Source organism: Bombus huntii, chromosome 6, assembly GCF_024542735.1.
Source record: "Bombus huntii isolate Logan2020A chromosome 6, iyBomHunt1.1, whole genome shotgun sequence".
Taxonomy (NCBI): domain Eukaryota; kingdom Metazoa; phylum Arthropoda; class Insecta; order Hymenoptera; family Apidae; genus Bombus; species Bombus huntii.
The window spans coordinates 4,098,368-4,121,501 of NC_066243.1; the positions used below are offsets into that span (position 1 = coordinate 4,098,368).

The window sequence follows — 23,134 nt, forward strand, 5'->3', positions numbered from 1 at the left end:
TTTCAAAATGACCACCGGAAATATCATTAATTTTATTAACTATCAAATGCTGATCAATTAGTTAATCACTGTTTAACCCTTAATTTTAAAGATTAAAATCGTTTTACTTCATCCTATTTAATCGTATTTTTCACAGAAAGCAGAGCCTGATATTTCATAGAGTATATTTGAGTATTTACAATACATCAGTAATACTTTTGAAAATTTTCTAAATAGTAATACTCGAAGGCAATTTTATGATTCATAATTTTTCACGAAATCATCATTTGAAACGCAATCAACGATATTAAAAATATTTAGAACTTCGAGGTTTGTTTGGCTATGGGAATTGGTTATTTGCATACACATATCCAAAGAAATATACGGAAATATTGTATATGTACATACAGTCGTTTAAATTATTATGCTGATTCATACTAATATATTTATAAAACCTTTTTCTATAATTTCCATGATTCGTACAAAGAAGCGAAGTTCAAGAGACGATGTTTATTTTCTTCAAACTTAAGAAACTTTCTAACAACATAAGACACTGTTAACCCTGGAACGATCGTAGCGAGTTTATCTCGACCCAACGTGATATTTGCCAACACGCCACGTATGTAAAAATCATGTTAATTTTAAGCAGAATAAATACTGTTTATTTATATTTTGCTTCCGACTTACTCACATCTACGACTTATTGAAAAAATACTGTAAAAACTGTAAAACCATTGTTTGGAAAAAATAATGGATTATGTAAACAGAGAATCACGAAGAATCACGAAAGTACTACGAAAACGAGTTAAAATCTGCTAAAAAAAAGTTTAAACTTAAAGCATAACTTAACTTAAGGCACAATATTTATTTTCGTAGTTGATGAAACGTTGAGGAACGATTTGATTCCTCCGGCAAGGTTCCTCGCCAAAAATAAGGATAGGAAAAATAAAAATAAGGAAACAGCAAGGTTTCAGCTCGCCGAGGAAGATATAGTGGAAACAAACGAAAATTTGATCAACGAATCGGGCTGCGATAAGTGCCCATGGGATATTAGCGGTGTAACAAGTATTAATGACTCACCTGTGGCTGAGGAACGCAGGTTAGATCTATGGTGTCGCCCAACAGGTCAGGATCCATTACTCTGATACCTGGAAGGATTGTCGAGCCAACTGGGAGATCCTCCTCGGCCACGGCCTCGTATGGCACGTTGAGAAAACGCGGAGGATTGTCATTTTCGTCCAGCACAATTACGTATGCATCTACGCCTACGATGTTCGGTTGTTGCCCTGTTGGCACTTCGTCTTCAAGCGTCACGCGGAATCGTATTGTATCATACTCCTGAAACAGGTAGATAATTCGCATAAATTGACTGAATTGCTGCTTCGAATATAATTCGTGAAAATATGCGCGTTTATTTGCAAAATTTATTAGAAATAACGATCTCATGTTATTTTATAAATGTTTTGAATATATGTATATATGTAAATTCTATGGAATTCAAACTGCCCGGCAATCGACACTTTTTACTTTTCTTTTGTTTTACCGCCAGTCATTTACTGAATAAAATAGATCACGAGAGAAGAACGGTAATTCAGGACTTGGAAAATCGATTCTCCATTTTCCAGGTAAAATTTGTAGTAGATTTGTTATTAACTGTTATTGTATTTAATTTAATTATGCCCAAAATAAATTCAATTTTTCAGAATCGATCGTCTGATTTATCCTAAGGATTTACGTTATTACGTATATATATATAGTGTCTGTTATTGTATGGTAAATAGCGTATTTCAATCGATGTTTTTCGTTTGGTCAATTTGGTGGGAAGCATTTAAAGCCAGGACAATAATTCCGAAAATGGTAGATTTACGAAAATGACTATTTAGGGGAATAACGTGCTTCTCTGTTAACCTAAAATTTATTCTTAAAGAATACGCATAAAAAATTAACTATCCAATAATAGTTAAGAATACAGGAAAATACATCAAATTCTACCGAGAAGTATAATATGATGGAATAATAATAAATCTCGTTAAACAAGAAATCAGAGAGCAATAATTTTGAGAGTGACAGAAAGGACAATAAAATAAAACAAAGAAATCTCATTAAACAAAGATCTATTGTTACAATCAGAGAGTATGCAAGTAAGTTTGTTAATTTCGGACATAAATAAATAAATGCCAAAAGTAACAGGTAGTTTTAAATAAAACATAATTTTATCCTGTGTACATATTATGTTTTTCCCAATACATAAGATTGTATCCTTTATTCGTAAAGCGTGTTTCTTCAAAATTTTATCAAATTTTATTATCAAGCTTTATCAAATTTTGTACCGTTCGGAATATTTATTTTAATTACAAGCACCGCTCGTTTGCAGATATTTCCAAGTTTATACTTCGTTGAGACAAAAACGAATTACAAGCGAAAGTTTAAACGTACCAGGCTACGATGCAAGTGCAAAAAAATAGGGATCGTTGAAGTATGTATAATCGCGTTTTCTCTTGGGTCATCTTCCAGTCGATTAATCTTGGATAATGAACATTAATTGAGAGAAAAACAAACGTCGTTAAGGCCGATGGAACAGTTCGCCGCTTTTCAGAGAGTGGCACCTCGTTTGCCAACTTCTCAATTCTAGCGAGCAGACTTTTTTGACTGATAGCACCAAAACCACGTGCTTAAACGTTGTGTTTACATTTAAGCTTTTGCTGCACGGCAGCAATTTTCTTAAGCAGTCACTCTGATATCTACATACATAAATCTCGTTGTATTGCCTGCTGGAGGAGAAAACAAAGAGGACAATGGAACGAACGTCTTCAGTTCTTGCGTACAATTTTCGAGATAAATAATTACGATCGCATTACGTATATTTGTTTCATTGTAAAACGAAGCGAAGTAAACAAGTTTGCATTCTCTCTAAGATGTTTATTTGCTACGTTATTCTACTTGATGTTGATATCTCTCGTTTTGAAACACTTGTTAACAGCATCGCTGTTACTTAATCTGCTGTGCGGCTACTTGAGCGGCTTAAACAAAATCTCGTGGACTGTTCCCCAGAAACCAATATCATAATATCGTTCTTTTTTAATTAAACTAAGTGATTTAGGACGCTAAATCGTTTAACGGCAGCTTCTCCTGGGACAAAGTCTGCTAAGGCCACGAAAAACCAGACTCTCTCGGTTCCTCAAAATGGAAGGTAGTCGATTTTTGTTATTCGGACAGCTCTTATCAAATTGGATAATAAATATGAATAATAGCAAATTTTTATTCTACATAGGTAGAAGGACAAGATATTAAGTTCGATAGAACGATAATCACGTTGTGCTTCACGTAGTCAGCTACAAACGTCATCCCACACCCAAGTTCGAATCCCGACACCGTAGTTCCTGTTTTTCACGATTCCTAGATCACAAGACTCGTCCATGGATGGAAAGGAAAACGAAACCGATCGGAGATCACTTCCGGCTGTCATCAAGCGAAAAAAGTAGGGAAGATGATGGTGTTACACCCCGAGACGAAGAACTGAAGCTTCTTCTGTTGAAGAAGCGCGGAGATGTTGTACTTCGAGACATTTAGAAGCTCGAGAGAGGAGAAGAATAAAAGTAGAGTAACTTGCAAATTATCAGAAAAATACATAATGATACATAAAAATACAAATTCTTTCTGTAAAATCAGATGTTTCTTTAACTTGTTGTCCCAGTCTCTTTGTTCGGTTTAATAAGAATTAGTCGAACGAGAAATAAATATCTTTCATTTTCCATTTAATAATTTACTTATTATTCTCAATGCAATTGATTGTAAAAATTCTAGCAAATAAAAAAAGAAAAAAAATTTTCCATTTGAATAAAAGGAGAGCATTTTTTTCTCCTTTAGCAGGCGTCACGGAATGATTTGTTGAAGCGTTTAATTAATAATACGTAACACTTTAGCACTCGGGATATCTGTGTATTAATAAACAATTTGCATATAGAGTATATGTATGTATCTCTTATACATGTATGTACGTGTTCCATATGAATTATTATGAGAGTTTTCTTCTTTTCGTAATACAAGTCGATATTACCACGTCTGTGTATTGTTACGACACGTATTGTTATATTGCGATACTGTAAGTCTATTGAAAGTTTTATTGAAAGTTTGGCAAACAAATTAGCTCGTTAGTTTTGCCTTGGTATCTTTTCTTTGCTAGTTGCCTTTGGAATTCTTGTCTTGCTTTATCGTTCAACGACCATCAAAACATCCCAAATTAGAAAATTTACTGTAACCCATGGCTGCGGATTGCGCCATTTTAAGTGCATTTCCGGGTACCTGACACGAGTTGCTAATAGAATTAGCTAATTAGCAACGAGCTATCCTAGCTTTGCCATCACAGGCTTTGCAAAAAGTTCAACGCGCAGAAACTGCACAAAGTCTTCAAATAGTTTTCTTGAATATAACATACGTCGCTTCTGTATATCTTTTACCTTGTAAAGCAAACGTCTATATACAGGGTGTCCCGAAATTTGTGATACAACCGGCAAGAAAATGATTGTAAAAATAAGTCGAAAAAAAGAATCTTTTTTCATTCAAAGGTTCGTTTTCGAAAAAAAAAAAAAAAAAAAATGAGCTTGAAAATCCATCAGATAGCCGCGTATTAACTGGAAGTTTCGAATTATGAAACTTGTATTCGACTCTTATAGAAAGAAGATTAAAAAGAAAACACCCCACTGACCTCACTAAAGAAATAAAATAGACAAACTCGAAGGTGATATCCTGCTGGGATAGCCATCCACGTCCTATTTAGCAATTAAATTAGAAAAATTTACTAAATATTCAGCTGGACAAATTGTAAAGTACAAATTAAATAATAATAATAAAAAGAACTTGTGTTTCTGCTGATGTTTGTATTATTACACTACTTTATTCTGCATTTAATTAGAATAATTTCGTAAATAAGGATGAGATCCCTAGTTTATACGAGTCATTTTATTATCGTGACATTGTCCATGTTTGAAAACGATCCATCTATTACTCCACGTTTTAACAATAATTTTAGCAACTATTTCTTTATTAATTATTCCTTCATTCCATTAATAATAATTAATTCAAAGGAAGCTTTAAACGAAAAAAATGTTACTCCTTTTCTTCGACTTATTTCTAATAATCACCACTCGACCACCATGATTTTCAGAGTCACCTTGTATATTGGCTGCCAAAAGTTTCCAGCCACAGTGAAGTTCAGTATTTCCGCGTAACTTATATATTAATCAAATTCTTGCGCAAATTTTTACAATATCGTACTTTATGAAATACCTTACGTGCTACGCTCGCGAAATGAACATTCACTTTTAAAAACTCTTTAAGCGAAAATAAAATTAGCCACAAAATTATCTCGAAGTGCATCTATTTTGAAACCATTCGTGGCTCGTACATTGACGACAATCGATTCAAATGATTCAGACAGTGGCGAAAGAATAGCGTACTATTGGGTTGGCAACTAAGTGATTGCGGATTTTCTCATTACCACTTAATGACAAAATCCGCAATCACTTAGTTGCCAACCCAATACTTGGCTAACTTGGGATTTACAACTCGTAGAAGCAAGAAATCTACGCCATTCGAACGTTATAACGAGCATTATTAATCCTTTTGCTCCGAGCGTCGCTTACAGGAGGCATCCACAAGATGACCTGTGGGTACGAGCGCCACTTATAGGCGTCATCCACAAGATGACCTCTGGGTATGAGCACCGCATATAGGCGACGACTTCTGAGTCCGGCACCCCATATATCCGGCATCCAAATGATGCATATACAAGTGCTATCTGTAGCCAATAATATATCTTTTCGTTATCGGCAGAACATTCTCTGTTGACTTTATTGACAAATTGGATTAATCACTTCTTAAAGTTACTCATTGTTCAAACAACATCAAAACGTTTCACGCAATATATTTCAAACATCCAAACGATCGTATACTGTTTTACGCTAAAAAATCTATTAAATCCATTGACAGTGAAACGATATGTCATATACGGGTTTTACAAGAATTATTGTTACTTAAGACTTAGAAAAACGTATATACAGCAAGCACGCACACTGTGCGTATTTCTGGCGCGCGTTTCCATTCAGTGACAGTACTTCGGTGGACTGGACTGTTGAAGCGAAAGGGTTAAAGTTGAAACACGATTCGACCAAGATGCTAAATTTGCATCTTGGTGATAGGAATTTCGCATGGTTACTTATTGCGAGTTTCGAATACTAGAGACACGTGAAAGGAGCAAGTGGTCGAGTTCTAGCGAAAAGGGATGAAAGGAAGAGTGCATGGCCGTGCAAGGTATTAGATGGACGTGTCTGAATGTATTCTAGGAATGTTTGCATAGCTGGGCCAAAGTGAGCGAAAGAAAAGGTGGAATAGAGAAGAAAAGAATGCACAGGTGTTGGAGTACATTGCATGGAAGATGTGTGTCTGAGACAATGGCAGTCTTTGAATCTGTTTTCAGAGGACGTTTCGTTATACCTGTTTGAAAAAGTAAAAAGAGTTTCTTTCTTCCTTGCATTTTCCAAGCTGCTAAAACTAACGAAGTTATATCTATCGTTCGTGATCGACTAGAATTATTCATTAGAATTTTATTTATTAGAATTCTATGTAGAGAAGATACTCGTGTAGGATTAAGATATGAAATGTATGGTGCGGATTTGTTAAAGTTATTTGCAGGTGTTTCGTTAATACGACGAATTCTACATCTGAATCAAAGTTTATAATATGCATGAAATTGAATAACAGTGAACGCAATAATAATATAATAATAAATAGGTCAAAGTTGATCAAAATAGGGATTTAAAGACCTGTTAAATATACATATATATACACGGTAAAGAAATTCGATTATTTATACGAGATGATACGATGGTTCTCCCTCGGATAATCGAAAATCGTAAAAGGAAAATTTTGATAATGTAATACTGTGCATGTATTTAGGTTTAATTAATTATTTAATCGACCGAAAGTTTGATTACCTGCTTTCACAATACCTGACTGTACTGTTTCCTTTCTGTACACTTCTATACACTTCCCTACTCTTTGTAAAAGAAAATTGATGATTTGTGATGACTTGAAAATTTCAAAAAAACATGAAATTATAGTACAGTTCACAACACCTCGAATGATAACCGAGACTACATTGTACGCACCAAATCGATGAAATTACTGTAGTGTTGAATATTATACCTAGTTTAATATCTTCGCAAATAACTCTTCGACTGTCTGAAATCTACTTCAGTTTTCACGAGTGTCTTAACACGTGTGGACAAAGGCAGAGTTCGAATTGGTCACTGAACAATTTTGGAGATCGTTGTGCAACGATAGCACAACAGAAATTTAAACGTGGAATACGGCGATAACGCGCCAAAGGACATTCACCCGAGCGTGTGAAAGAGTCTCAAGAATTTTAGCGTGAATATCAAACCATAGAAGAAGCCCCATCGGCAGCAAATTTGCCGACAAGTTAAACAGTCTGTCGGAGTTTCTAACTTACATTTTACATCTGCGAGCAACGGTTCACGTTTCAAGGCGGCAAATCGACTCGCGAATCATCGATGCTTTAAAATAGAACCAGTGACGTAACTATGGTTTCTCACGTTTTAGGCTGAAGCACGTTCCACATCAAATCAAAGGGCTTCTCTGAAGGATAGCGAAACTTCCGTAGTAACTTTGTCCTTTCGAAAACGTGCACCGTAGCCGTTCATGCATGCGTAATGGTCGAGCCACAATGCTGCTGGTTTTCGAGCAAGCGAATCTCGAATAACGTCGACCTAATTGTGCACGATCGTACGTGTACAATGCAACGCGAAGAAAATAACGAGACGTGGCAAGAAAGAACGTTTTCATGACGAAGGTGAACACACGAGGAGAATTGCTTAAGATGAATTTTGTAATACGAGAATATTCAGATAAAGCGTTTCTTTAAGAGGAATACAGAGATTTACAACTACCAGTTACACTTAACACATTGACGATCGTCTCTGACAAATACTCTGACAAAGCATATAACCTGAATGGGAAAATAAAATTGTAAAATTGAAAATGCGTATTTTAGCAATCGATTGAACAGATTCAAACGGTTGCGGAGGTTCGTTCTGATTTACATTTCGATTCGATATACATTTGTTGAATTACATGGGTGCCATTTCGTTCCACAACCTTCCCCATCCTTCACGCAATTTGAATATTCCATGCTCGAAGAATCTCTCAGGTTTTTCGGTGGAAAACTTTCCCATGTGATTTTTTATGTCGAACAAAGAGTTAAAAATCGGAACGAACTTCCCGAGCAGCATTTAACGAGTGTAATATTTTATTAAAAATCAACGAGCACATTTAAAGGTACTTTTAGTAACGTTTCTTAGAGTGATATGCTTGAAAACAGTTTTTCCGATGGAGAGGTGCTAAGCAAGATTTATTATTTTATTAAATTCCTCAAAAATCGGAATGAATCTTCCGAGCAATCAATATTGATAACGGTTCTAATATATTGATGACGGTTTCGTATTATTCAAGCATGTAATGTAAAAACACTTTTGTAACGTTTCGTTTATCGAATCGATTGCATTTCTTTACTGTTTTATTTAACAGTAGTTAACATTTTTATAGGACACCGTATGAAATACGTAAAGTGTCAACGAGTTCCATTAACAAAATTGGAAAAAATTTGAGCTTCGCTTTTTTTATTTGTCTTTTACTGGTCTAATATTACATATTACGCGTTATAAACAAATTGTAAGTTTTTACAGGGTAAGAGACCGAGATTCCTTCGCTTGATCGATCTTTGCCGTTAAGTGCTCGAATCTGTAAACTTGGAATTTGAAGTAGATACGTGGCTAGTTAAAAAACAGCAAAAATAAACGAATTCGTCGTTGCAGAGTCTTCTGTAACACTCTGTTTTTTCGCGAGTGGCGCACTACGTTATTTCTTAATATTCCAAGTCGTGTTTCAACATCTAAAGTACGTAATCTTGGTATCTATTTTCAGTTATATGTGACGTATTGCTTCTATTTTCACATTCCCAAATGACGATGAAATGTCAGATACTAGATGAAACTTTCCGCTTAGATTCCATTTCAATTGCTTGTTTAAATTCTATTCTATAAAAATATAAATTTGCAGAAATATCCGCTGTCTAATCGTAACTTGCGAATTATTAATTCTATGTTTATACAATTTTGTATCTTTATGAACGTGATTAAACAAAATCAAACTAGATGTTTTTCCACTTAGTAAATACCATCGTTTTCTATGTCTTTTAAATGTGCTTCATTAAGATAAAATGGATGATGTTATAGATTTTTTGTTTGGGCCTTTTTTCTATCGAAGGATAATATGTTTCTATAAAAAGATGGAAAATCTATAGATATAGTTACTTTCTTTGCGATGTATTTTTTGGCGGGAAAAAGTAGTAGATATTCATATTAGATACTTTCGTTATTTTATTATTGTTTATTATCAAATATTTTTGTTCCAAACAATCATTTACATATCTACTTACACACACACACACACACGTATTTACTTACTCTATTTTTTTACTCTCACTGTTTCAATTATTCGTAAACTCAATTGCAGATTAAACTAAACCGATTAAACCTTTTTTTTCTGAAATTCGAAGAAAGGCTGCTGCGAAGCGACATTTTCGCTCATCACTGATATTACTTATTCGCGTGAAAGAAAAACTCGTTGCAAAACCGAAGAAAGTTGAAACGGTAAGTTGACGCTCGGTGCATGTCCGCGGTGCGGCAGGAAGTAAAAAGAGACAGAAGCGTACAATTCAACGTAATGACTGCAATTTAGCGAGGGAGCAGGGGGTCAAGGATCCAAATACGATGCACGGTCTTATCATTATCACGCGCGTCACCGTGTTGCACACGTTGCCTCTCTCTCAACACGCGAGCGATCCGCGAGCACGGTAATTTCAACGTGACAGAGCCCAGAGAGGAAGTTCCTTTTCCGTCCGCGAAAACACGCCCCTTTGGATCCCGCATCCTCCTTGCTTTACCCTTCGCAGTTACATACCCTTCCCCGTCTCTCCTTCTTGTATCTCTGACTGTGAATAACCTTGGAAACTCCTCTGCTTCCTTTTTGAACCGACACAATCACGCGACTTTCCTCTCTACTCTCTTCGAATCTGTCTTTTTAGTCCGCGGTTCTCTTCCCGTTCTTTCCTTCAATTCTTTTCTTTCTTTCTTTCTTTCTCATCTCCCTTTTCATTTCTTTCCTCGTCTCGCGGTTCCGCAACGGTTCCAGATAATCCTCCTCTTATTCTTGAGTTTCCTGTCGGTTGCAGACAGAGGGACGGGACAACGTAACCACTTTCGAGGGACACAATGCGCCGACAACCCCGCCGCCTCGGTTTATCCCCGCGTCGTGCTACCCACTGCTCTGTTCGTCGTGTATCGCGGCTACGTGCAGAGAATCGCGATCCGCCGCACAAAAGCTCGACAAGACCCTGTTTCGCTCGGTTTTGCGCTTTTATTTCGACGACACGCTCGCGACAGCGGAGGTCCGTGCACGAACGGCAAACAGCCTCCGCGATCAGTCGACACTGTGACCTTCCCCTTTATCGATGCAATCGCAACGAGGTGCTGGTTGTGTCGCGACGTTTCCCCGAATTGCTCGACACCAGCACTTTATTAGCTTGCCACGTGACACTTTGACGTTGCTTATCGAGTTCAAAGGGAGTTGCGAAGCTAATAACACGAATACGAGATCTTAATTACAATATGGAAGGTTAATGGGATATTTGGAAATACACGAATACGTAAAACACACGTGATGCGTGAAAGTATGAACAATATTTGCCATATTTGATTATTTTATCGCATTTAGGAAAATCGTAGACATAACGTTTATCGAATGAAACGAATCTCTGTTTTGGTTTTAAGGTAGGACCTCGATTAACCTACTTAATCGAGACAGGTCGAGGAGTTCTGATAAATCCAGGTTCAACGAATAATCGAGGCTCGAGGGCAAATAAATGAAAACGAGTTTTCTATCAGGTCTGTAAGTATGAAACCGAAATTTGCCTATAGATGACCCTAGCTGATAATTATCACTAAACTGCGTCATTGATGCCAAAAGTCTTTGTTGACATCTCACAAACATTTTCGACTCGGAACAAAGAAGTTTCATACAACAGCATGGTTTGTAATAGCGTTGAACATGTCAAATTTTGTGCCTGGAATTTGCGGATAGCATTGATTTTCTGTTACCATTTGAAGAAAACTGCTGCAGAATCGCATCGAATGCTTGTCGAAGCTTACGGTGAGCATGCTCTTGGTAAATCACAGTACTTTGAGTGGTTTAAAAAATTCAGAAGTGGCAATTTTGACGCGAGGAACGAAGAACGTGGAAGACCACCGAAAAAGTTTCAAGACAGCAAATTGCAAGCATCGTTAGATGAGGATGACGCTCAAACGCAACAACAACTCGCTGATCGATTAAATGTGACACGAGAAGCCGTCTCCATACGTTTGAAAGCCATGGGAAAGATCCAGAAAGTGGGAAAGTGGGTTCCACATGAACTGAATGAAAGACAGCAGGAAAACCAAAAAACCACTTGCGAAATGCTGCTCGCCAGATACAAAAGAAAGCCATTTCTCCACCGAATTGTGACTGGCGATGAAAAGTCGATATATTTTGAGAATCCTGAGCGTAAAAGATCATGGGTAGTTCCAGGCGAACCACCGACATCGACTACAAGACCAAATCGCTATGGACGGAAGACAATGCTCTGTGTTTGGTGGGATCAGAAGGGTGTGATCTATTATGAGCTGTTAAAACCTGGCGAAACCGTTAATACTGAGCGCTACCGACAACAAATGATCGACTTGAATCAAGCTTTGCGTGAAAAACGACCAGAATATCAAAAAAGGCAACACAAAGTAATTTTGCTTGATGATAATGCACCATCGCATACAGCAAAACCGGTCAAGGAAACGATCGAAGCGTTCAGTTGGGAAATACTTTCGCACGCGGCTTACTCACCAGACTTGGCTCCGTCCAATTACTATTTATTTGCATCGATGGGACACGCATTTTCTGACCAGCACTTCGCTTCTTACGAAAATGTACGAAAATGGCTCGATGACTGGTTTACCTCAAAAGAGCGACAGTTTTTTTTGGCGTGGCATCCACCAATTGCCAGACAGGTGGGAAAAATGTATAGTTAGCGATGGGCAATACTTCGAATAAAATATTTTTAATCATTTTCATACAATAAACGTGTATTTTCTATACAAAAATTCTGGTTTCATATTTACATACCTGGTATACCAAGATGAGCCTTTTATTTCCAAGAGATGTAATTGCTTTTGTACTATAACCATATTTCTCATTTGTAATACAATTATTTAATTAAATTATTTGCTCAACATTGCTTTTAAAAGTGTTTTATCATGCCATCCTCTCAGCATCATTAAACTTTCTGTTAGACTGAGTGTGTCTTCCTTATTCAAAAGATTGAAGCACCTTCTTTATGACTAATTTGTTCATTTTCTATAACCTCATCGATGGGCTAATTTTAGATAGCAGCGATTATATCACTGGATATAGCATCGTGTGGATTATTTTTGGGCAGCCGCACTTCTATGTTAAGTTCATCCACTTGCTCACTTGCTGATCCGGTATCGATCCACCGTGCGATTGTTTCCATCATTTATGACAGGATGTTCTGTATCGACAGTTGTACATCTGTAGAGCTCGAGTCATCATTTAATTATAGTCTGCACCTGAACTTTGTCCCATTGACATTTGGCACTCATATAAATATACGGGGTGGTTGGTAACTAATGGTACAAGCGGAAAGGGGGTGATTCTACGCGAAAAAAGAAGTCGAAAACATAAAATAAAAATTTTTTTTTTTAATTTTTCCATCGAGACAACGATCTACAGTGAGATCCGTTATAACGAGACATGTTAAAGTGCACGCGTACCGAGCGAAAATTTAAAGTCGATTTTCTCGAAAACAAAGCCTCAAACGAAAAATATTTATTCTATATCTTCTATTCTATATATTCTATATTTTCTATTATTCTATATTTTGAGGTTTAGGTGACCATCTTGGGTCATCAGCTGTAAAACACGTGTCCGTTGTAGCAACACTGAAGACTCTGGTAAAAGGACAACTCGATGGACATATTAATGAGTCAATAACTAGTAAATACTCGGCGGGTTCGCTAGCTACGCTCGTAAAGGGCGTATGCGGTAGTAAGATGTCGCGCGTTCGAAACCACTCCTGGGCATATTTGCAAAGGTGGAAAACCAAATATCATCTTAGAAGTATATACAACGGGCAAGTGGGTTTCCCGCCCCTTGCCTATTATGTTGTTGTGCTTTCTAGGAGTGTTTGGGAAGTACCCCCGGAGATTTCGGTCACTCACTCGTGCTGACTATATCTAGCCCCGCCCGTGGGGTTTTAGCCGATAAAAATCCGACACCCTTGTCCCGCTCCGTGCGATGAGATAAGGTGTGGATGAAGATTTCCCCACGTAAAAAAAAGGTTTTTTTTTCCGGTATTACCCCGCATCCTCTCCCCGGAGAGCGCGGGTGCCTATGAACGTTCCCTTCACGTAAAAAAAAGTCTTTTTTCTTTTTTTTTTTAATTTTTCCATCGAGACAACGATCTACAGTGAGATCCGTTATAACGAGACATGTTAAAGTGCACGCGTACCGAGCGAAAATTCAAAGTCGATTTTCTCGCAAACAAAGCCTCAAATGAAAAATTTTTATTTTATATTTTCGACTTCTTTTTTCGCATAGAATCACCCCCTTTTCGCTTGTACCACCAGTTACCAACCACCCTGTATAAGTATCCAATACCATTCATATTATTTAACAAATGAATCAATTTTCTATTTAAGTTCTATTTTGTAAATTATCTTACAAGAGTACAAATTTTAATTATACAACGAACAAAACAGATTATTGTGATTTTAACAAGATGTAACCATATTATGTAAGCATGAAATTTTAGTTATTTGACAAAAAGTTTCTTGTTAAGGGAGGCAAGTTTCAGCAATTTATACTTTGAATTACTTGCGCTAGTAAATAAAGCTCGTAATGTTTCTTTTCTCTATAACTGAGGATTGTAGTCTTAACCACAGAATGAAATTCTCCGCTATCTTTAAATTGCTTTGCAAAAACTTGCGACATTGATTGTTGCGGAAAGCAATAAAGAGTGATTAAGGAAAATTGTTCATCAAGCTGCGAAAGAAGTAAGTTCCTCTGGGTATAAGAAAAGTTGTCATGGTATATTGCATCAGCATTATGTTTTATATTTCTACTCTGGCCAGCTTTTTGATTTATAAAATTACAGCGGCAAGAAGAAAGTAAGAAAGAAAACGAAGGAAAGTGAACGCAGATGATCATTTCTCTAATTACGTAATATAATCTTCCATGAAGCGTTTACGATATCTTCTAAATTCATCGTTTTCAATTCTCTTCTAATCTCTTAAATAAATACAAGATTCTATTAACTTATGAATGGTAAACAATTTCGACACGCGGCATAGACGGAACGTTTAATAAACAATGTATTTATATATAAATTTTAAGCTTACGATCTACATTCCAACAAAAGTTTTCAATTTCACGAATAACAATACATTGTTTATCGTAGATATCTGCGAATAAAATTATTGTTATTTTAATTATTACAGTGCCATTTTTAAAAACCAACAACAATTTCTTACATTATTATCTATCTTGTAAATCGTGTTATTTACTCATCTGGCAAAAGATTCAAACAAGTTGCCTGTCTGTGAATTTCAAGAATTTCAAGTACATAATTTGAATCACCACACAAGTTGGTTAGAAAAACTGATCTACTTTTGTAAAGATGTTCCGCAAACTTTGCTTTGGAGTTCGATACACACGAGAAGTTTCAATTTTATTCATTTTCTTTATGAATACTACGTAGGTGTTCGTCTAAATGTCACAATGCTGCGGATATTGTGACAAGCAAAAGCGACGATTAATTACCATTGCCGCGAACCCTCTCGCTCATCTACGTGTCTTAGCGTATAACTGAGAAGCAGCCCGGAAATGCGAGGTTAACAAAACTTCCTCGTCTGCGTCGAGAATCGCTGGCGAGAATTCTATCGCAAGTGAAGACTTGTGAGTATACTAACATCGACTGGAAAGGTCTCGTTAAATAACTAATTCCATTAATCGATTTTCTCTTCGAAATAATCTGAACGAGATTCCTCTTCGACGATAGATAAGACTAACAGATAGATCGTGGATACTTATGCATTTATGAGAGTTATAAAAGTGTGAAAATGTAGAGAATGCACGTGGTATGTAAGAATACGTGAAATATCAGAAATAAAGCGATGGTTATAATATCTAGAGGGTGGAACAAATGTGGATAAAAATTCTACATTTTTGTCTACGATCATGAAAGTATGAAATTGCATGATATTGATACAAATAGTAAGAAAGACGCAAGGAACGAGAATGAGCGAATGAAGAAATCTCTGGAAAATCCGACGAGCAGCCACTTTGATGGAAAAATGAGATCTGCATAATTCTTGTTGCCTCTTGGCGCATAAGATTGCAACGAGCTGCTGAAATCTTTTCCGTTTAATACGAATCTAAATAGATACAGGCTCGGTCAAGCTATTTTCAGTTGCTTAAGAATGTACGGATTCTTATAGAATCATACGATACGTTTAAAACTGTGAATAATCTAAAGATCTTCCAGAGCTCGAAATTTTAAGATTACGAACCATTGTTTCTACTTGTTGTAAAAGCAATAGTGCAACTAATTTGCGCAGGACAAATGTTATTTTCAAATGTGGTTTCTATGTTACGTGATTTTATCATTTATATTGCACGCGTATAATTATTTAATAATTTCTATTAAATTTCTTCATTTTTGTTCACAAACGTTTATGGTAAATATATGAATAAAATATACATAAATATATGTAAGATATATATACATACAATATATTAAATGGATTTGGATGGAGCATAAATAAATGGAAAAACTCTCTTTAAATAAATGTTTTTATATTGTCGAAATTACGATGAATGATATTAATATTGTCGAAAAAACGGAATTTGTTGACTAATCGTTTTGTACACATTTGCTAAGAAAGAAAAAAGAAAGAGAAATAAAAAATAAAGGGAGTTGATTCGTACAGCTGTTGGGGTACGTTGAAAAGAACATTGGAAATTTCAAGTTAGTACAGCATGTCCATTATTCAGCAAACCAAATAAGCAACGATGCTACTAATACATAGTTGTATACTTCTTTACAGGTGCATGAACATGGTCGTATGTTTTATGCAACGTCAGAGACAAACTAACTCGGCAGTTGTTGCATATCGAATAGCAAAGTTGAGGAACAGAGTGAAAGGGCAAGGAACACAAAGTGTCCTAAATTATTTCACTGACGAAGAAACGCGTCGTATATCGAAGACGCTATGCTCAACGCTGTCGAAAATTTTCATTTTTACGAATTGATTTAGCAATAATTATTTCTAATAAATTATAACTACTATGATCTTCGTATAAAATGTAGATAACAGTAAAATTGTAATATTAACCTCTTGAAAATACGACGAAATCTTACGTGAATCGTGTAGCTTGCATAATAATAATAACAATAATAATAATAATAATAATTAAGAAATAGAAATTGAGAAAGAGTGAAAACAAAAATATATATTACACGTCGTGGTGTTGAAGTTAATGGAACGATCGATGATTGTAACATGAAGTAAAAATTAATATAATTTTCTTCCGATGAATTTGTCGATGAATTTTAGAGTGCGTTCTTTAATTCACAATTAAATTAAATTATCAAAATAAATTTAAACTGATGTATTAATTTACTAAAGTTTAGTGATGTACATGTAACATAATGCTAATTACCATGGGTCTTCTGCAACAGGCATTAATTTCACTCATTAACGAAAAACCGTTTTAATTGATTCGTTCGATCCGGGCCGGAAAATTAGTTAATAGAAATTCCAAAATTTTACAATCTGTAATTTCCGGCTACTTTTTCATGAAACGATCCGTTTTTAAGAAATCCAATCGAAAATGTAATTTCACGGTAATTTTCAAAGTATGCATTTTGTGCAGAACGACTTTCGAACGTGATGCAAAAGGAGACCTTTGCCTGAACCGGTAGGAGACGACACATTTAACGAATTCTTTCACGAATAAGAAATTTCGTCTATTGGGTACAGTAGAAGCGTTTTATCGTAACACTCGTTACTCACACGTTCTCTCATGTGGACGTTCTACTACGCAAACAGCATATTTCTTATTAGAACACTCTATGTAAATATGCACATTGTGTTCTTTTCTTTCTGTAGGACGAAATCCACCCAGAATTATCTGCTATGAGATTGACATAGACGATAGGCATTAACAGTGCAACGGAAAAGTAACGCAGCAGAGCTAGCAGTACTCAAACAATTATTTGATCCAGTTGCCAAAACAATGAGTGATCCATAAGTCTGATCTTTTTTTAAATTTCTCAAGGAATAAAAATTGAGCAAAATACATTCTTTTTGATTTTGCACAAGCAAACCAATATTTGTTTAATTTCATTTTATTCATTTACTGTTAAAAATGATAACGTGAGTTCGCGCTTACCATCCATATGCAGATGCGCTAATTACAATAAATAGTAACTAGAAGATAGTTCTAGATATAATCAGTAGATTTAATCGATAGGTTTAAGATATTCTTTTGTTTTTATCCCTAATCCATGTAAGAAAGTGCAATAAAGGTTATTCAGCTCAAAACGGTGTGATAGATTAAGAATAAGCTAATGGCTATTGTGATCCTACCTCTAAATACAGAAGAAACAATATTTATTTGTTTGTAAGTTTATTTTAAGGTAGTCCCACTAACAGTAAAACCAATTTATTTCATTTCGTCTGCGGTATTTTATATAAAATTCGGTGCTAAGTATTTTTTACTTTATTATGTGAAAATTCTCTTATCCAAACATTTTTGTCCTTCAATTAGTTCACACAACGGAGTTTCCACTGTAGTTGGCGTACCACTGAAAATTTCGTCGCGTTTTCAGCCTGGTGCACGTAGCGAGAGACGATAAATAAATAAATGAGAAATGTAACGAGGTTCCGATAACATTGACGTTGCGGCCGATTGCAGCGGCGCTGTACCACGTCGCGTCGCGTCGACAAAGAAACGGCGTATTGCGGCTTTCATTAGCAGCATCATATCGGCAATCGTCATCCCGAATCATCCAATTAACGGCAGCTATAATGAGGACGTCATAAATGATTCATAGTCGAATTTCTCGTCAATGCATCGCCACTGCAGCAAATGGAATTATAGTTCGACCGTATGGCAGCTACATTTGCAGCCAGTTTTTCCCACTAAAAGCCATTCATCTCATCAATAGGACTGTCATTCACGTGCATACGGAGAATCTATAATTCTATGAATAGGAAATGACCATTTACATTGTAAGCATTTAGTCATCAGATTGACTGCTTTCTGTAAAGGTGGACAATGTTAAATAATAATAAATGATTACGCACAGATAATAGTATACAGAAACGTAGTTTTGCAAATTAATCGTTTTTACGTATGTATTCATGTTAATTACATACTTTCATTAAACGATTTGCTCGCTTGTAGGAATTTTCACGCAATTCTGTTACCTTTAATGCTTCATATCGATGGTTTCCATCATCACAACTGTCTTATTTCAATATTTCGTTAGGTAATTTTTTAAATTAACAAAAATTACCCATTGTTCGTAAATTCCTGTACACGTGTATACAGCTTACTAGCTGTATATAAATTTTACATGCGCAATCATGTATTCTATGTCAAAGTAAATTAGAATATTAAAAGTGGTTCACAATCTTTTTAGCATCCTAATTTCTACGATTTTATCTTTGACAGTGGATTTGCGTTAGTTAGATTTGCGGAGTGGTAAAACAGTGGATTTTGCGTTTATGAAGTGTTTTATAAATCGCGTTACGTATAAAACATTTTCGTGGGTCAGTCTACGTATTCGAAGCGATTGAAAGTGTTTCGCAGCACATCACTTTCTGCTTTCCAGGTTTGAATTCTGAACACAGGATGCTGATATACCGAGAAAAATCAAATTCGTTCGAAATACTTAAACCATCATCTTCTTGCCATGTATTGTCAATTTCCTCGAGAAAATAATCAACGTATCGAGATGGTTTTATCGAGAATGCCATCAACCCGACACGTTCCCAGTCCATTAGGAGAGAAGGATCGTCTTTGCAGATATCATGCAAATGTGGGTCATCGATGAAGCATTCAGCCCTGCTGGCTTGTTCTGTTTTATTTCAGATCGTTGTACTTACACTTCATACCGATAAACAGCTGGCTTTTCATTTGCATCCTAATTGGGTCAAAATCGTAATATCTTGCTCCATATTAACCAGGTCAGCACCAGTATCCGTTTATTTTTCGCGAATATTCTAGTAATAATATGAGCGAGACACGTAACGAAGATTACGCGGCAATATATAAAAATCCATTCTTTTGATTATCTTTTGTTCTTATTCAACGATCAAAAATACTTCAATTTTAATGCAATATTGATTATCAAAGGGAGAAAAATTGATCCTACATTAAAGTAAGAAGAAATTACGTAAAGTAGTATGTAATTATAAAGATAATACAGAAAATTAGAAATTTCAAATTCAATCATGCAAGATCCGTCATTAATTTAAGAATACGAAGAAAGAGAGCAAGAGAAATATTTTACTTTAATAGAATTAACATATTGTAACATATTAAACAATTATCAACTTGCACGCTCCTCGTACTGTCCAATCATTCCGTTTTCGCTCTTAGATCAATGTATATGTATAATATTCAACGCTGCATTCGTTTCATTATCACACCCACACAAACCAAATTTAATTACTTTTATTATTATCACTATTGTTCAATAATTTAATATTTAAATAAACTAATAATATATATGTATATTGATATCAAAACAATATGTGTACGGTCATTTCCGTGTATAAAAACGCTATAATCTGATTTTTTAAAACAATTCTACGATCTTGCGATAAGTACCCAGTATACTTAGAAACCAGGCCAAGACACGAGTTTTTTGATATTTTCGCGAAATTTGTATGGATAATAACAGTAGAGAAATGCAAACGATCTCTCCGCCTCATATCTAAAAACGTTCAACCGACGTGACTTGGGCAAAATGCGCTTTTGCTTCGCCGCATTCTACCCCATTCTGTGATCCACACCACCTTGTTCTCTTTTGTCTAATGTTCGTGCACGTGATTTAGATGCATGCTACATAAATTATGAGCAATGCCCACCGTACGAACACGTATAATTGCGGCTCGTAAGCTTCCTAATTACACCCCAATGATAAATTAGCGATATTGAAGGTTATTAAGCAACAGGATGAATTAAGAGGAATAACGTGATAGTATTTAATTTGATATTGTACATATAAAATTCTTCTATGTGGTTTATTATATCTTAAGGTAGCCCAAAAATATCTAACATTAGATCTAACATTATTTTCACCTGGAAGTATTTACGAAAGGATCAAGATTTTTATAGGAAACTTGAAGCAACATGTGGACTCTGTGTTTATATTTTTCTTATTACATGAAATTACGAAATAGCAGAGTGGTGTAACGTTGTCTGACCAACGTTGTTCATATCCAGCAGAATCTTGTTTGCTTGTGCCCAGCGGCAAATGCGATTGGAACGCAAAAAGTGAGAAATTTTTATGCAAACTTGAATAAAGATAGATTATCTACAATATAGTGCGTGATTTTCTTGATATCTCAATCCGTTGAATTTTTATAAATTTTCAAAGTTAAGTTTTCTCAGCGAAGAATAACATTTTGTCTTTAACAAGCCGCTGTTTTTTTATTATTCAAAATTATGGAAAAATCATACGGTGCATTGTAGCTAATCTATTTTTGTTTAAATTGGCACAAAAATGTCTTGCCTTTTACATTCCAGACATATTTGCCGCTGAGCGCAAGAAAACAAGGTTCCGCTGGATATGAAGTCAGACCACGTTGCACCACTCCGCCATTTCGTAATTTTATGTAATAAAAGAGATATAAACACATAGTCGAGACGTTGCTTTAAGTTCCCTATAAAAATTTTTATTCTTTGCCAAATACTCGTGGGCGAAAAAGTTCTTAGATTTACTCTACTTCTTTAGGCTTCTAGGGTTGCACACCCTCTTGAAGAACAAGGAGGATATAACCCTTTTATATACTTCTTTTCTGGGATAAGTATGTTGAGAATACAATGAAAGACTACCGCAAACTTAAAAATATCAAAATATGTTAATATAAATAGTGACAAATGAAATGCAAGTAAAAAATATGCATTTTTTTATCAGATTCTACATTTTATTTCTATCGTATCAAAATGCTGTAATAAATATAATAGCATGCTAATATGATAATGTGTAATAATGTAGTTGCCGTATTTCCATAAAGAAGCAGAAAAAAACAATTTTTTTTTATTACATCAAATTACGAAATAGCAGATGGTGTAACGCTGTCTAACCAACGTTGTTTATTTTGCAGAATTTTGTTTGCTTGTGCCCAGCGGCAAATGCGATTGGAACGTAAAAAGTGAGAAAAGAAGAAAAGAAAAGCAGGGATACCATTAGTTTTATAACAGAAAATCATTGACGAAATAAATTAAATTCATCATGAATTAGTCGATTTTCCAAAAATGAATTCCATCACACTCAGTGTTACTGACAGCATAAATTTCACAGTATTCAATAATTCTATGAATTAGCAATTACCAAGTTCTAATGTTAAGGTCCTGAGGATTATACAGGGTGGTTGGTAACTGGTGGTATAAGCGGAAAGGGGGTGATTCTACGCGAGAAAAGAAGTCGAAAACATAAAATAAAAATTTTTTTTTTAATTTTTCCACCGAGACAACGATCTACAGTGAGATCCGTTATAACGAGACGTGATAAAGTGCACGCGTACCGAGCGAAAATTTAAAGTCGATTTTCTCGAAAACAAAGCCTCAAACGAAAAATTTTTATTCTATATTTTCGACTTCTTTTTTCGCGTAGAATCACCCCCTTTGCGCTTGTACCACCAGTTACCAATCATCCTGTATATTGAATACTCTTCTTCATGTACGTAGCTGGAATTTAACTGGACAAGATTTTGTCGCTCTAGTTCTTAACTGTTTTATCTCCGCTGGTTTGTAAACCGAGGAAATCGAGTTTAAAGTTTATGAAATTTAATATAATTGCGTGTAGTTATGACTTGAACGAACTGAATATTTGCTGCTTTCTAAATACCATTTTCATAATATTATTATGAATTCGTATTCTTGACACCAGCCAGACGTACGTAGATTGATTAATTATACTTTTTTGAAAAATGCAGTTGCATCAGTTAAGAACTAGAACGACGATTTATTCGATGCACGTTAAGGCAGACTACTGCAGGCTCCGTAACATTTTTCACGAATAATTTCCCATGTAGCTGCGTACGTTATTCTCGCCGAAGAACGAAACACACGGGTTTATCAAGAGATACGTTCATCGGGGAAAAGTCGACTGCACGAGCATCGATGCAATTACGTGCAAAACCATTGCCGGAAGAACGCGAATCCGTGTAAAAGCATTTACGCGGTAACGGCAACGAGTAGCGTGTGGTGTACCGCAGACGTTGTTTCTGCAGACGCGTTTGCCGAGCCTCGGATCTACTATAAGTGTAACCTCGTTTAAAACGCTCCAATTCATGGCAAAATGGCTGGCACTGTACTCTTCTGGTCGCGTTCCTCTTCTCGCGTCAAAAATATGACTGGAATTGAATAGACGAATCAATATAGCAATGATATTTTCGTTGTCTTATTTTTACTTGGCTCTGGAAATAAAGCGGCTTTTTTATGTTTCAGTGATTTTTATGAACTGAAGGCAACTAGGTTCCAGTATATTCGATTTAAAATAAAGGTAAAAAATAGTACGTATTATGAAAGCAACGAACTACTTTATTACTTTTCATTTTCGAAATAATATTGGAAAACTGTCTATAGCAAATATCGAATTCTATGTAAACTTGTGATGTAAAATAATTGTACCTGTAATAATAGTTAGTACTATTAATAATATAGTTACAAT

At 35.5% G+C, this 23,134-nt stretch overlaps 1 protein-coding gene across 2 annotated transcripts in view; it reads right to left on the reverse strand.

The window, feature by feature from the left end:
• Positions 1-23,134, reverse strand: part of LOC126866583 (cadherin-87A) — a 533,242-nt gene that overhangs the window by 42,348 nt on the left and 467,760 nt on the right. For both annotated transcript variants that reach the window (XM_050620360.1, XM_050620361.1), the window contains one exon: positions 1,060-1,317. In XM_050620360.1, coding sequence (XP_050476317.1) covers positions 1,060-1,317 — 258 coding nt within the window. The remainder of the gene's footprint in view (positions 1-1,059; positions 1,318-23,134) is intronic.